The sequence below is a fragment of the Rhipicephalus sanguineus genome, chromosome 1 (assembly GCF_013339695.2).
Source record: "Rhipicephalus sanguineus isolate Rsan-2018 chromosome 1, BIME_Rsan_1.4, whole genome shotgun sequence".
NCBI lineage: Eukaryota > Metazoa > Arthropoda > Arachnida > Ixodida > Ixodidae > Rhipicephalus > Rhipicephalus sanguineus.
The window spans coordinates 44,031,867-44,045,786 of NC_051176.1; the positions used below are offsets into that span (position 1 = coordinate 44,031,867).

At 50.9% G+C, this 13,920-nt stretch overlaps 2 protein-coding genes across 3 annotated transcripts in view; one reads left to right on the plus strand and one right to left on the minus strand.

Moving 5' to 3' along the window:
• Nucleotides 1-9,235, plus strand: part of LOC119390816 (SEC14-like protein 2) — an 80,169-nt gene extending 70,934 nt beyond the window's left edge. Inside the window, exon 9 of the mRNA XM_037658522.2 lies at nucleotides 8,475-9,235. Coding sequence (XP_037514450.1) covers nucleotides 8,475-8,557 — 83 coding nt within the window. The 3' untranslated portion in view covers nucleotides 8,558-9,235. The remainder of the gene's footprint in view (nucleotides 1-8,474) is intronic.
• Nucleotides 1-13,920, minus strand: part of LOC119390824 (nascent polypeptide-associated complex subunit alpha, muscle-specific form) — a 671,315-nt gene that overhangs the window by 317,163 nt on the left and 340,232 nt on the right. The window lies entirely within an intron of this gene.

A 13,920-nucleotide genomic window follows, 5' to 3' on the forward strand; every position in this document is an offset into this window, starting at 1 on the left:
ACATCCCGTTTCAAGAAAGTAAGTGCCACTGACTGGCAACTAGTGCATGTACCCTCGGCCCGCGCATAGTAAAAAAACCTCACTGATCTCTCTCTCTCTTTCTCTGTGATCTGTGCCCGGAACGTACCGAAACGCGGTCTGTTTAAGAATAGGAAGGCAACTGCAACGCTTACAGTGTTCCGCTAGATGCCCACCCGCATTGTTACAGCTCTTCATTGTGACAACGTTCCGTTGGCCTTATATATACCTGGTTGCAGCTTAGGGTGACTTCATAGACTGCATTCTTTGTTCACCGTGTACTGTACCGCATGTTTTAAAGAGCCTGGGTTTTCTCTGGTAATCAATGGACAAATCTTCGCCAATATACAAGGTGCCCTGAAGATCTTTGTTTGTTCAAATTAAATTTAGTTGAAAGTTTGCGCCTGTTTGTTCTACGTGTCTTCTTGGTTTTCTCATGTTTTTGCGCTGCTTTTTCTGTAAAAAATGAAGTCATCGTTCTGCCACGAAAACTGTAGCTTCCATTGCAACAATAACTGAACCTTGAAAGGCATCAGGAGGTTTCAAAGAACGAGTTTGGTTGCATGGTGATATCGCTGCGTTTCCAGCAGGATGCTCATATCACCAGCATCACCATTATTGCAATTCGCTAGAGCTATGTTCCATAAGGGTGTTTTTTTTAATATTTGAATACAAAGCTTTACTCATGTGCGTCCCTGTACAGTGTGTTGTGTGTGGGTCTTGTTCGTCAGTCTCTACAACTCGGCATTATGACGAGCCAACAAGGCTAACGCGAGCCTGACAGATGCAATCTTCTGTGCGTGCGTAGTACATTTGTGTGTGTGTGTGTGCGCGCGCGCGTCTGTGTGTGTGTGTGTGTGTGTGTGCGTGCGTGCGTGCGTGCGTGCGTGCGTACGTGCGTACGTGCGTGCGTGTGTGTGCGTGCGTGCGTGCGTGCGTGCGTGCGTGCGTGTGTGTGTGTGTGTGTGTGTGTGTGTGTGTGTGTGTGTGTGTGTGTGTGTGTGTGTGTGTGTGTGTGTGTGTGTGTGTGTGTGTGTGTGTGTGTGTGTGTGTGTGTGTGTGTGTGAGATAAACCGTCGCAAAGGTGCTCTCGCGTAAGTATGCCTAAAAAGTGCTTTGCTGACGCAAGCATTAGTGCTGATTAAGTTTAAGAGTCGTTTGCCACTGCACGTTAATCAATTTCTCGAACAATGCTAACCTCTCTCGACAGCTTCATGTAGGCCTCGTTTACAAGGTGTACTTCGTTATCGTCAGCGCTATAAGCAGGGACCTGATTTCTCGGCATCACCTTTGTTCAATATTTCGCACTTATTTACCTGAAAAAATTCCGCAGTTATCGCATTGCACCTTTTTCTTTGCAGCCCCGTTTTGTACACATTTTCGACCATTTGAACAAATTGCAAACCTGTATTATTCTCGTCGAAATCGTTCTGGGTAATTTGTGAATTGGAAAACAGCACTCAAGGAGCCTTTCGAGTGAAGGGTGGAGACTAGGAGCGTTTGTGAATACGGGGTGTAAGAACTGCGTACGGCTGCGCCAAAGTGGTGCAGGGATAGAATGACCGCTTCCGACTCAAAAGGCCCGGGTTCGAATTGCAGCTGTAGATGGTGGGTTTTCATTTCACTTATTATATCTGTGGTACTTTTCCTTTGTTTCTTTAAAGTAGTGTTAAGGTGTTTAATAGACAGCACTCAACGACAATGAGTAATGGCGACAGTCACGACAAGGCACGAACTCCCTGCGCGAGCGGCGTTCTTTCTTCAAGCAACCAAAGAGGATGACCCACTAGAAGGCGCTGGAGAGGGTAACCCATTACCATGTCCCAAGGCTTCTCTACAATTACCCCGGGTACGAAAAGGGAGCCGTCCGGCGACCTAACAGCTCGTCACTATGAGTGGGTCATAGTAGGCCTTGAGGCGCTCCACGTTGACAATGTCGCGCCCTCGACGGCGCATGTCCGAAGCTGGTTCGATGGATTCGATCAAGTAGTTGACCGGGGATGTGCGCTCGACGACCCGGTATGGGCCTTCGTATTTCGGCAGCAGTTTTGAAGAAAGGCCACTTGCAGTGGTAGGGACCGAGAGCCATACGAGCGCTCCAGGAAGGAACGTGGGTTCAGAAGTGGTGGTGCCATCGCAGAATGCTCTTCTGCAGCTCTTGTTCCTGCGTCGTAAATGTCTTGGCAAGCTCGCGACACTCTTCAGCGAGCCTGGCTGTGTCAGAAATAGGCGCATACTCAGATGAATCCGGCTTGTATGGAAGTATCGTGTCGATGGTGTGCGACGGGTGCCTTCCGTACAGTAAGAAGAATGGTGAAAAACCAGTAGTGCTCTGAGGGGCGGTGTTATAGGCGGAGGTGACGAAGGGCAGAATGACATCCCAATTGGTGTGGTCGGCGGCGACGTACATTGACAGCATGTCGCCGAGCGTGCGGTTAAAGCGTTCGGTTAGGCCATTCGTCTGCGGGTGGTAAGCAGTAGTTTTGCGGTGAACAGCATGGCACTCTTTCAGAATGGCTTCCACGACTTCCGATAAGAAGACACGGCCTCGGTCGCTGAGAAGCTCTTGGGGTGGACCGTGACGCAGTATGAATCGGTGTAGTAGGAAGGAGGCAACATCGCGCGCTGTAGCCGCTGGGAGGGCGGCGGTTTCGGCGTATCGCGTTAGATGGTCAACAGCGACGATGGCCCAGCTGTTACCAGCCGAACTCAGAGGAAGTGGTCCATACAAATCGATGCCCACGCGCCCGCACGGACGGTTAGGGCAAGGTAATGGTTGTAGACCTGCTGGCGACACGTGCGTTGCAGGTTTTCGGCGTTGGCAATCGAGGCAGGAGCGAACGAACTTCTGCAAGTAGCGGTACATCCCACGCCAGAAGTATCGTTGTCGAATGCGGTGGTAAGTTTTGGATACCCCAGAGTGCGCGCATTGCGGGTCGGAGTGGAAGGCCTCGCATATATCAGAACGCAGACTGCTGGGCATCACTAGTAGCCATTGGCGGCCGTCGGCGTTGTAATTGCGTCGGTGCAGGAGGTCGTCACGAACGGCGAATTGGTGGGCTTGACGACGTAACGCGCGAGTGGATGGTGTTGCCGTCGGATGAGTGAGCAAGTCGATCAGCGAGGTGATCCATTTATCCTTGCGCTGTTCGGTAGCAATGGTGTGAACGCTGATTGAAGCAACAGCTATGTGAGATACTGAGCAGGGGGCATTGTCGTCAGGCAAGGGAGAGCGCGAGAGGGCGTCGGCGTCAACATGCTGGCGTCCGTTGCGGTACAGCACGCGGATGTCGTAGTCCTGCAGGCGAAGTGCCCAGCGGGCGAGACGGCCTGAGGGATCCTTCAATGACGACAGCCAGCATGGTGCATGATGGTCGGTGACGACATCAAATGGGCGACCATACAAATAAGGTCGAAACTTTGTAAGGGCCCATATGATCGCCAGGCACTCTTTTTCCGTGACTGAGTAATTGGTCTCGGCTCTGGTAAGCGTACGGCTTGCGTATGCCACGACATATTCGGGGAACCCTGGTTTGCGTTGCGCAAGGACGGCGCCGAGGCCTACACCGCTGGCGTCCGTGTGTACCTCCGTAGGGGCCGTAGGGTCGTAGTGACGTAGAATGGGAGGAGACGTCAACAAACGACGGAGCTTTGCGAACGCGTCGTCACACTCGGACGACCACGAATTTAGGGGTCCGTTACTTCCAAGGAGCTTCGTCAGCGGCGATATGATGGTGGCAAAGTTTCGTATGAAGCGTCGAAAGTATGAACACAGTCCGACGAAACTGCGCAGATCTTTGACGGACGTAGGTTTGGGAAATTCGGCCACGGCCCGAAGCTTGGCCGGATCGGGAAGGATTCCGTCTTTGGACACGACGTAGCCGAGGATTGTCAGCTGCCGTGCCGCAAATCGGCACTTCTTCAGATTCAGTTGGAGGCCGGCGTTGCTCAAACGTGTCAAAACATGCCGCAGACGTTGGAGATGCGTGGAGAAGTCCGGAGCGAAGACGACGACGTCGTCCAGGTAACACAGGCACGTGTGTCATTTCAAGTTACGCAGAACGGTGTCCATCATGCGCTCGAAGGTCGCGGGCGCATTACACAGACCGAACGGCATGACGTTGAACTCGTACAAGCCGTCGGGCGTGACAAAGGCTGTCTTTGGTCGAGCGTCATCAGCCATGGGTACTTGCCAGTACCCCGAGCGCAAATCGAGAGATGAAAAGAATTCTGCTCCTTGGAGGCTGTCAATCGCGTCGTCGATTCGCGGCAGTGGATAAACATCCTTGCGGGTGACCTTGTTGAGCCGTCGGTAGTCCACACAGAACCGCACAGAACCGTCCTTCTTCGTAACGAGAACAACAGGAGACGCCCATGGGCTGTCGGAGGGCCGAATTACATCGCGTCGAAGCATATCGTCCACTTGCTCGTTAATTACCCGGCGGTCTGTGGGAGACACGGGATATGGACGTTGTCGCAGTGGTGGTTGGGCGCCAGTGTCGATGCGATGCGTAACAGCGGACGTGCGGCCGAGGGAAGTTTGCCCGACATCGAAAGAATGACGAAATTCATCCAACAAGCACAGAAGCTGCGAACGCTGGACCGACGTAAGGTTGTCAGCAGTGGAGGGACCAAATACATCAGTAGGTGACGAATCAGACGTGGAAACAGCACTGATGGTGCGGGAACTAGTACAGTGCGAGTCATCGGGTGCGTCCAGAACTTGTGCGTCTTCAACGGGTTCCACTTTGCCGAGACATTCCCCTCGAACCAACGTAACAATGCACGGGGATGGGTTGGTAACAAAAATAGTGGTGCTGCCCTGAGTGACTCGCACGGTCGCAAAAGGTACCAGCAACCCTTTCCTAGTGCAGACGCGGGCAGATGGCGAAAGGTGTGCAGTGGTGTCGGAGAGACCGGCGCAGTAGACCGACACAGCCGTTGACGAGTTTGGAGGCACTTTCGTATCGTCTTGGACGAGGATCTTGCTCATTGCCGATGGACTGTCTGTCGGCGTCAAATGTGAGAACGGTGAGAGTTCGATTCCGGCTGGTGCGCAACGAATTACGGCGTCGTGGCGGGAGAGGAAATCCCATCCCAAGATGACGTCGTGAGAGCATGCCGCAATCATGATGAACTCGACGTCGTACAGAACGTCCTGAATGACGACGCGAGCAGTGCATACTGCTGTGGGATGAATATTCTGGGAGCTCGCGGTACGAAGGGACATCCCAGAAAGTATCGTCATCACTTTTCGAAGTAAGCGGCAAAGTTTTGCGTCCATAACGATACAGCGGCTCCAGTATCGATAAGGGCCGATGCGCGAACACCGTCCACAAGCACGTCGATTACATTCGATGGACTTCGCTGAGGGCTTTCACAGTTCGATAGCGTCGCAGCCCTTGCCTCCTGGACTGCGACGACTAGTTTTCCTGCTCTCGTGCGACCGAACGAGGCCGCATGGGTGACAGTGACCGACGTCGGGGAGACGGAGAGCGGCGAGTAGCTGGAGGTGGGCGTGACGTCGGCGACATAGGTGGAGGTGGGTCGTAGAATGCACGGCTTGACTGGCTGGTGACAGGTGACGCGACTCGAGGCGGCTGCACGCGTTGACAATAACGTGCCACGTGACCGGCGTAACCGCAAGCAAAGCAGATGGGCCGGTTGTCGGGGGTGCGCCATCGGCTCGCCGGGGTAGGTCGAGTCGGCTGCTGAAATGACTGCATAGTGGGCTGCAGTCGGGGCCGAGGGATGGCGTCAGCATATGTAGCCGGCACACCCGCCTCAAAGAACGGAGGTCTAGCGGCGGCTTCGGCGTAACTCATTGGGGCAGCCGCAGGAATTACTTGGGGCGTCCTGGCGACAACTTGAGCGTAACTCTGAGGCGCAGGAGCCGGAGGTTGCGGGTGGTACTCAGGCATGACCTCCGCAATTTCCTGCTCAATCGCTCGGCGCAGAGTAGGAAGAAGGGTGGTCGACGACTGTTGAACGTGCGGCGGGTGGGCAAAGGCGAGGAGGGAGATCTGGCGTGCAATTTCCTCGCGCACGAATGACTTGACTTCTGCCAGCAACGCGGCCTGGTCAGATATTGCCGCCAAGCCAGCAAGCTCTGCGTCGCGTGATGGGGAGCGACGGGTCATCGAACGCTGCCGGCGGAGCTCCTCGTAGCTCTGGCACAGCGTTATGACCTCGGCCACTGTGCCAGGGTTTTTGGCGAGCAGCATGGTGAAGGCATCGTCGTCAGTGCCTTTCATTACGTTCCGGATCTTGTCAGACTCAGACATGGTTCCGTTGGCCTTCTTACACAAGTCGAGGACGTCTTCGATATAACTTGTGAACGATTCACCGGCCTGCTGAGATCGCTCACGTAAGCGCTGTTCGGCTTGCAGCTTACGAACTGCTGGGCGGCCAAAAACGCTGATGACGGCGGTCTTGAAATCGGCCCAAGTCGCAAAATCGGACGCGTGGTTGTTGTACCACAAGCTTGCTACGCCCGCGAGGTAGAACACCAAGTTGCTTAACTTGCCTTCTTCGTCCCATTTCTTGGGGATGCTGACGTGCTCGTAAATTGCGAGCCAGTCCTCCACGTCGGTGCTATCGGCGCCAGTGAAGATAGGTGGGTCGCGTATACGGGGGACACCGGGACATGTGCTCGTTGCGAGAGGAGGCGTTTGCTGGGCGGCGTCTTGAGGCATGGTAGATGGTAAGGTACGGGATCGGAGCTCCAGGGGCATTGAATGGGAGCAGAGCACTCTCCACCAAATTGTTAAGGTGTTTAATAGACAGCACTCAACGACAATGAGTAATGGCGACAGTCACGGCAAGGCACGAACTCCCTGCGCGAGCGGCGTTCTTTCTTCAAGCAACCAAAGAGGATGACCCACTAGAAGGCGCTGGAGAGGGTAACCCATTACCATGTCCCAAGGCTTCTCTACAGTAGCTTCAGTTGCTGCGCATCGCTACAAAAATTAACGTAAAATGTGAAGTCTCGTTTTCGCGAAAATATCGGAGGCCAAACATCACGTTTTTGTTGAACGCCGTGCGGTGGCGCTGTTAATAATTACGCTCAGTGTGAAATTTCTTCTATTTCACTTAACATTTCACGCTACTTTTTGTAGGAATACGTATCAATTGAAGCTAGTTTTAAAACACAAAGGAAAACCAACACAGCTATAACCAGTGACACTACAAAAAACCCACCATCTACAGCTGCGATACGAACCCGGGCCTATTGAGTGGGAATTGGGCATTATACCACTGCACCACATTGGTGGATCTGCGCGCAACTCTTAAACGACGATACAATGCAGACTACTGATCTCAGCGCCACAAGAGATTTGACCCCGTTTGGGCTTCACTTTTCGAAGCTCGTTCCGAGCACTCCCCCGTCCTAGTACACTCTATTCTCGTTCTGAAACCGCTACAGTAGCGTAAAAAAGAGGCTCGACGGCGTGGCAGGTCAGTGCAGGCCTGCGTGTCATGTGGGCCTCAGATTATGAGCTTTGAGTGCGTGTATAAAAAGCGTATAAAATGCGTGTATAAAATGCGTGTATGGATGCGTACATGCAACAACTAAACACGCACCAGCATAGGCTCAAGAAGTAATGGGGTGCATCTCGTTTTCGAAATAAAGGTGACAGAGAATGTAGGATGAAATCTTTCGGTGGGAACGCAATTTTGGAAAGAACCCAGCGTTACGATTTCAGCAGTCGGTCAATTGGCAAGTTAAACGCCTTTCGATTTAAACCGGATAGCTAAACTTGAAATCGGCAAGCAGTTTTGGGCATTTATCAGCAAGAACGGAAATATTTACTCTCGAGCTGTAAGTAACACGACCATCTTGAAGTGAGAGAGCTTAAGAAATCGTTTGAAGCGCATATGCAGGAAAAATACATTTATAAGTGGTCAAACATTAGATGCATTTTTCTTGATTAAACTCGGCAGTTGAACAATAAACTTACGCCCGCTGTCGCATTTCTGTCGTGCTCTAGGTCTCGCGGATTTCTTTGTTTCTCCAGATAAATTCACGCAGTGTACGGGTGCTGCAATGGTAATTAGCATTATGGTACACTGAAAATGTGGCATCCACCTTGAAGCTGCACAATGCTCATTTACATGTACGAAACTCGCTATCCGTACGCCCCCGTGTACTTGGATTTAGGTGCATGTTAAAGAACCCCAGGTGGTCGAAATTTCCGGAGTCCACCACCACGGCGTACCTCATAATCGTATCCTGGTTGTTCGACGTTAAACCGCAGTAATTATTATTATTATCCGTGCGCTCACCACACGTCGGTGCCCTCATTTCTCCCGGTGCATAAATGTAGCTGCGGATTAATCGGCTGGTTGCAGCATATGGGCTGCTCGAGTCCGCCGCGGATTTTGTATGTCTGTGTGTGTGTGCTTTAGTACTCGTTGTCATCATAGAAACATGCGATCTGCTCTTCTTTTTGCAGATTTGCTGCAGTTCGACAACTCGTTCAGCTGGCTGAGCGGCAAGCTTGTGGCGTACGAGGTGCAGATCGTGCCACCTTCATGATTACAGCACAAGTTGCGGCGGCTGTTCGCAGTAGGAGGGGCGTAGCATGCCATGGGCAAGATTGACAAACATCTAACATCAGGCAGCACAGCCTAACCTGAGTCCCAGCGATAGCGGTGGCAGGAACTAGGCGGCCGCTCTGGCCGCTAGATTCGTTGGATATGCCTGCATGTTACCGAGGTTCAACTCAGCGGTGCAGCAAGCAGCTCTCTGTCACTGAAGCGTTAGGTCCGTTCAATTCGCCAGCACCAATCGGAACTGGTTCACGGCGGTGCACGAGAAGTTCAGAAATTGTGCAGCGCGAGTTCAGTGGGGCAGGCACAGTGCGACACCAGAAACGAATGACGAGGTGCCGACATGGTGGGGGCCTTACTTTTGTTCGCTTCATTAACGCTGTCCACTTAACATCGACTGGTGGAAAACCGCACATCTGGACAGTTTATCAGGCGCAAAAACCTTGGCAAAGCACACCACTTTAGTAGACCTGGGTACGGCGCCTACGTCTCTATGCTGTGTCATCTTGCTCAGCTGTTAGTGCGCACGCACACGAGTGCACGAAGCCGGCACCGTCAGCGTAGGGGGTGCAGGAAAATCGTGAACCAGCCCTGCACCTTCTGAAATGAATGACGTGGTTCAGCGGTCGCCATTGCTGCACCGCTGAAACGAATGGCAGGGTGCAGCACCTCGCGAACTGGTTCAGGTGTTGCAGCCGAATCGAACGGACCTGTTATGTATCAGGCGCGTCATCGTTTTGATCACACTTCGACTAGGAAGACTAGGGGCCAAACAACGAAACGTTCCTTTTCTCAGTAAGGAAACATTCATTTTAGTGAGGCCGCCTTATGTCACTCTGAAAGCTTCCTCACTGAGCAGCCCTCGGTGAAGGCTTCCTTGGCGCTTCCTCAGCTTAAGGTTGCTTTGGGGCTACCTTCGTGCGCCCTTAGGTCCGCTCATGGCCCTGAACGAGCGCTTCACTTCATAGCTAGCCCATGTGATGAGCCAGCCCACGTGATGCTCGTTTCCGAAGCAACCCTCCCACCCCACCTCTGCGGGGAAACGCGAGCGTGCGTGCACGGTGAAGCGCGAACCGTGTTTAGACTGACAGCGTTTAAAGAGGCGGGCGTTTCAGTGTTGCTAGAACGCACCACGTTTTGCGCTCGACTACGGTGGCTTTTCACATTTAGTAATCGCAGTTGGAAGAAAGCGTACGCGCGTCTCTATATTAACACTTCAATTTGGAAGTAATGCGGTGACCCAACTTTTTTTTACAGAACAAACGCTTGTGAGCAATGCTTATATTCGATAATCTCGAACGCAGGAGCGCGGCAACCATTCCTCCCGCGAGGACGGGTGAAGGGAGCTTTCAGAGTACGCTTGCTTCCTCCGTCGGTACTTGGCTGTAAGGAGGCCTCACGTAAGGTGAGGACGCGGTCGAAGGAAAGGAACGTTTCGTTATTTGGCCCTAGATATGCCAGGCTGCGCGCAATCTTCACGCTACGCTGCACCCCTTCTCAGCCGTCACGAAACTACCACAAGAGATTCGTTTTAAATGCGAAGCATTTCTTAGCGAACCTCTGGCACTTTGAGCGTTTCTATCTACGTATCTATCTATCTATCTATCTATCTATCTAGCCGCCTACGTCTGGGTGCTCTCATTATCGCCTCCTTAATTTGGTGTAGACCAAAATTTGCATAGGAGGGTAAGAGGATTTGACCAATATGACTGACGGGTCATGACATGAATAACGTTAAAACCTTGTCGCGTACATCGTCAAACCCTTTCCACTAGACACGTGTGGCACATACCCGTTTACCACGGGCCGCGGTGTTCGGGTATGCGCCACAGGTGATTGACAGTTCATATCTACCCAGGAACGGCGAGGACAGACATTGTTAACTTAAATGCTAGAGAGTTAAGGAAAACCAACATCGGCAGCGATGTCTCAATGAATCATCGGCAGCGATGTCTCAACGAATGGAAAGAATGAAAATTAGGATACCAGCAGGAATCGAACCTAAGCATTCTGCGTCGCAATCAGGTATTCTACCACTGAGCCACGCCAGGTCTATAAATTGGTTTGGAAAAACAGCCTACGTAGGCGTAATATCGGTGCAACGTCAATTGTGGTTGTGGTGCTGGCTATCTAATTTTACAAGAAAGCAATAAACACTACATGATACTCCTACGATGTCTACTCCTACGATACAGGCGTCATATCAGATTACCGCCTGTAGTTCCAGTGTTGGCTCCGCTTTTATAGTAGTCTATTAAACATTACGTTTGTATTCCTATGATTCAGCAAGCTATATTGAAGCATTGCTCCACCCCGGAGGAATACAATCACGAAAGTTACATATGATATCCACATCACCGTACCGTATAGTGCACTTAGTCCGCCAGAACGATGCAGTGTCCTCTTCATTTCTTACGAGGCTGGGCGATGGCCTCATGCTGACCGAGGATGATACCACATTGATTGACAGCCGCTTTGTAGACTAGGGTACGTAAGCCACATACCCCCAGGTAGTCTACAAATACGACAAACACCATCCACAGATGTTGGTCTACGTAGCATTATCCAGGCCTACCAGCCTCGACGGCCTATCCCTCACCAACGCGAAGGGTGGCTTCAGGTTCCGACATGTCGCCGGCTCTGTCGACAGACAATTTGTCGACGAAATGACTGAGGCATCCACGAATTCCAACAGCTCTACGATGCCACATACTTCACTACACATGGACCCCTCGTCACCACGATCACGACCGGAAGCTATAACAAGTCATGACCAGCTGCTGGTGCTCACTAATCACGGTGATGATGCCCTTGTTCAAGAACTGTCAAGAACTTCTTGCACACACGCACACGGGTTCGTGAAACGTGCGTGCGTTCTCGGGACACGTATAAGCACTACATATCAGCTTACCGCTTCTGGTGTTGGTAATACCCACGTTGCCATTGGCAGCGTTACCCAACCGTAAACAACTGGTTATATAACACATATGCGGCTCTTCAACATATATAAGTGTGCGTATAAAGTTTATACAAATCTTTAGCGTCATTTTGTAACGTGTAGCTCAGTAAAAAAAGCTTACGCCAAAGTCACTACCCCCACATGCTTCGCATAACATCGACTCCCATGGTACGTGGGATCTGCCGAATTTTTTTTTCTTTCGTTCACAAACAGTTCCTCTCCCCGCCATTCGCAGCGAGAAACGTCTCATGTATCAATAAAAGTGTCTATTCGTTGTTTTTTCAGCTGGTTGTTCTGTCTGCATTCCTTGTTTGCTTGCATAGTCAATAAACCATGACGCTGTCTTAATCAATAGTGCCCAGCAAAATATTAGCAGTTCTTTAGCTGGCGTTTTAATATGTTGTATATGCGACCTTCGCAAGTATCAGGCGAGATCATTATACACTAGAGCCTTCAGTTTGCATCCTCAATCTTTCAACCGAAACGGCTTGTAGCGGCATTCTCTTGCAACCCGCGCATATCGGCATCATGGGTGTTGCTCCGACACCTGATATGGTCTACTTGCGGACAGCGTAGTAACCGTAATAGCCCAGCAAAGGCCATACCTGTATGAGGCCTATATTATGGGAGGCATATTCTAGTACATTTTCTAAGGGTACTTTAAGAAATACAAAAAAACTTTGGATATCTGTATCACGAAGCTCCTCATTCTCTAAGAAACCCACAATGTCTCACCGAACCTCGAACTGAATGCTTGAATTTTTCATCACTTTCTGGGATATCTGCATCAGTGGCAATAATCGAAAAAGCGTACTTCATGAAATCCAAAGTTTGATGGCAACCCGTCTGGCCGGGGAAATGCATAATGTAAACGCAAAAGGATACGACTAAAAAGAAAAATGTTTACTGATATTTCGGCTCCCCATACGGGAGCCTTGTTCACAATAAAAGCCATAAGAATGGCACAGCGTATTTAAGTACGCTTAAGTACGCGACGTAAGGAGCGAGAGTGCGTTGTCGAAAACGTCCCATCACTCGTGTTCAGCGTATGCGCAGTCGTTTGTATATGCAGACGTCTGCACCTGCAATGCCTGCATACACAGACTGCGCATACTTTGTTTCTGTGTATGTATGTATGTATACATATATATATATATATATATATATATATATATATATATATATATATATATATATATACACCAAAACAACAAAGCGCTTCTATGTCCGGTGAAATATTCACAGAAACATAAAACAGACGCGCGTGTGAAGCGTTTTTATTTACGTTTCACTTGGGGTCCGAGCTTCATCAGAATGAAATGTGTAGCGACAGTGCAGCTAATATACATGCCCATATCAAGCGGAGTGAAGAAGAGAGAAGAAATAATAGAGAAGGAAAGGCAGGGAGGTTAACCAGTATAGGACAACCGGTTTGCTACCCTACACATGGGGACAGGGTGGGGGAGATTTAAAGATGAAGAGGAAAGAGAGAGAGAGAGAGAAAGATAAAAAGATAGCACGACACAGCACACATAGAATCAGTCGGTCACTCTTGCGTGGTAGCATAGCACACATAGAAACAGTCGGTCACTCTTGCGTGGTAGTTGGTCACTCCTGCGTGGTACGCGACATTTCTGTCACAGGCGCTTGGCCAAGTTCGTCGCTCTCAAAAACCTCAGCAGTGCCTTCGTCGCCTTCAGTTGTGATGTCTTCTGTTGACAACATGCAAGTATTGTTTGAACAGACATTGGTCTACTATCAAGGCGCGCTAGAACGGACGCCAATGACTGTCTCTGAGCGTTATATACCGGACAGTCGCACAGGACGTGGTGTAGCGTCTCCTCGCAACGACAGGCATCGCAGAGAGCGTTGTCGGCCATTCCAATTCGAAAGGAATAGGATTTCGTAAATGCCACCCCTAGCCACAAGCGATAAAGCAGTGTGGCCTCTCTTCGGCGGAGTCCAGTTGGCATACAGATATGCATCAAAGAGGACAGGTGGCGTTGACGATTAGTCCGGTTGGTTTGGCTGCTTGGTGGGCACCATAGAGCGAGCGTGATCTCCTGTGCAAGGCCTCGAAGACTGCTGGCAGCGTCAGACCTTGAAAGTGGGATGGTATCTTCCTGTGTGCTTTCATGAGCTGTCCGAGCGGCATTATCGGCGTGTTCGTTCCCTATGACGCCGCAGTGACTTGGCAGCCATTGAAACGTCACGTGGTGCCCTTTCTCATATGAAGTGTGGAGAAGACCTCGAATTTCAAAAACGAGCTGTTCATATGGCCCGCGACGCAGAGCAGATAGCACAGATTGTAGGGCTGCCTTTGAGTCGCTGAAGATAGACCAATGTTGAGGTGGTTCCCGATTAACAAAACAAAGTGCAGCGCGCAGAGC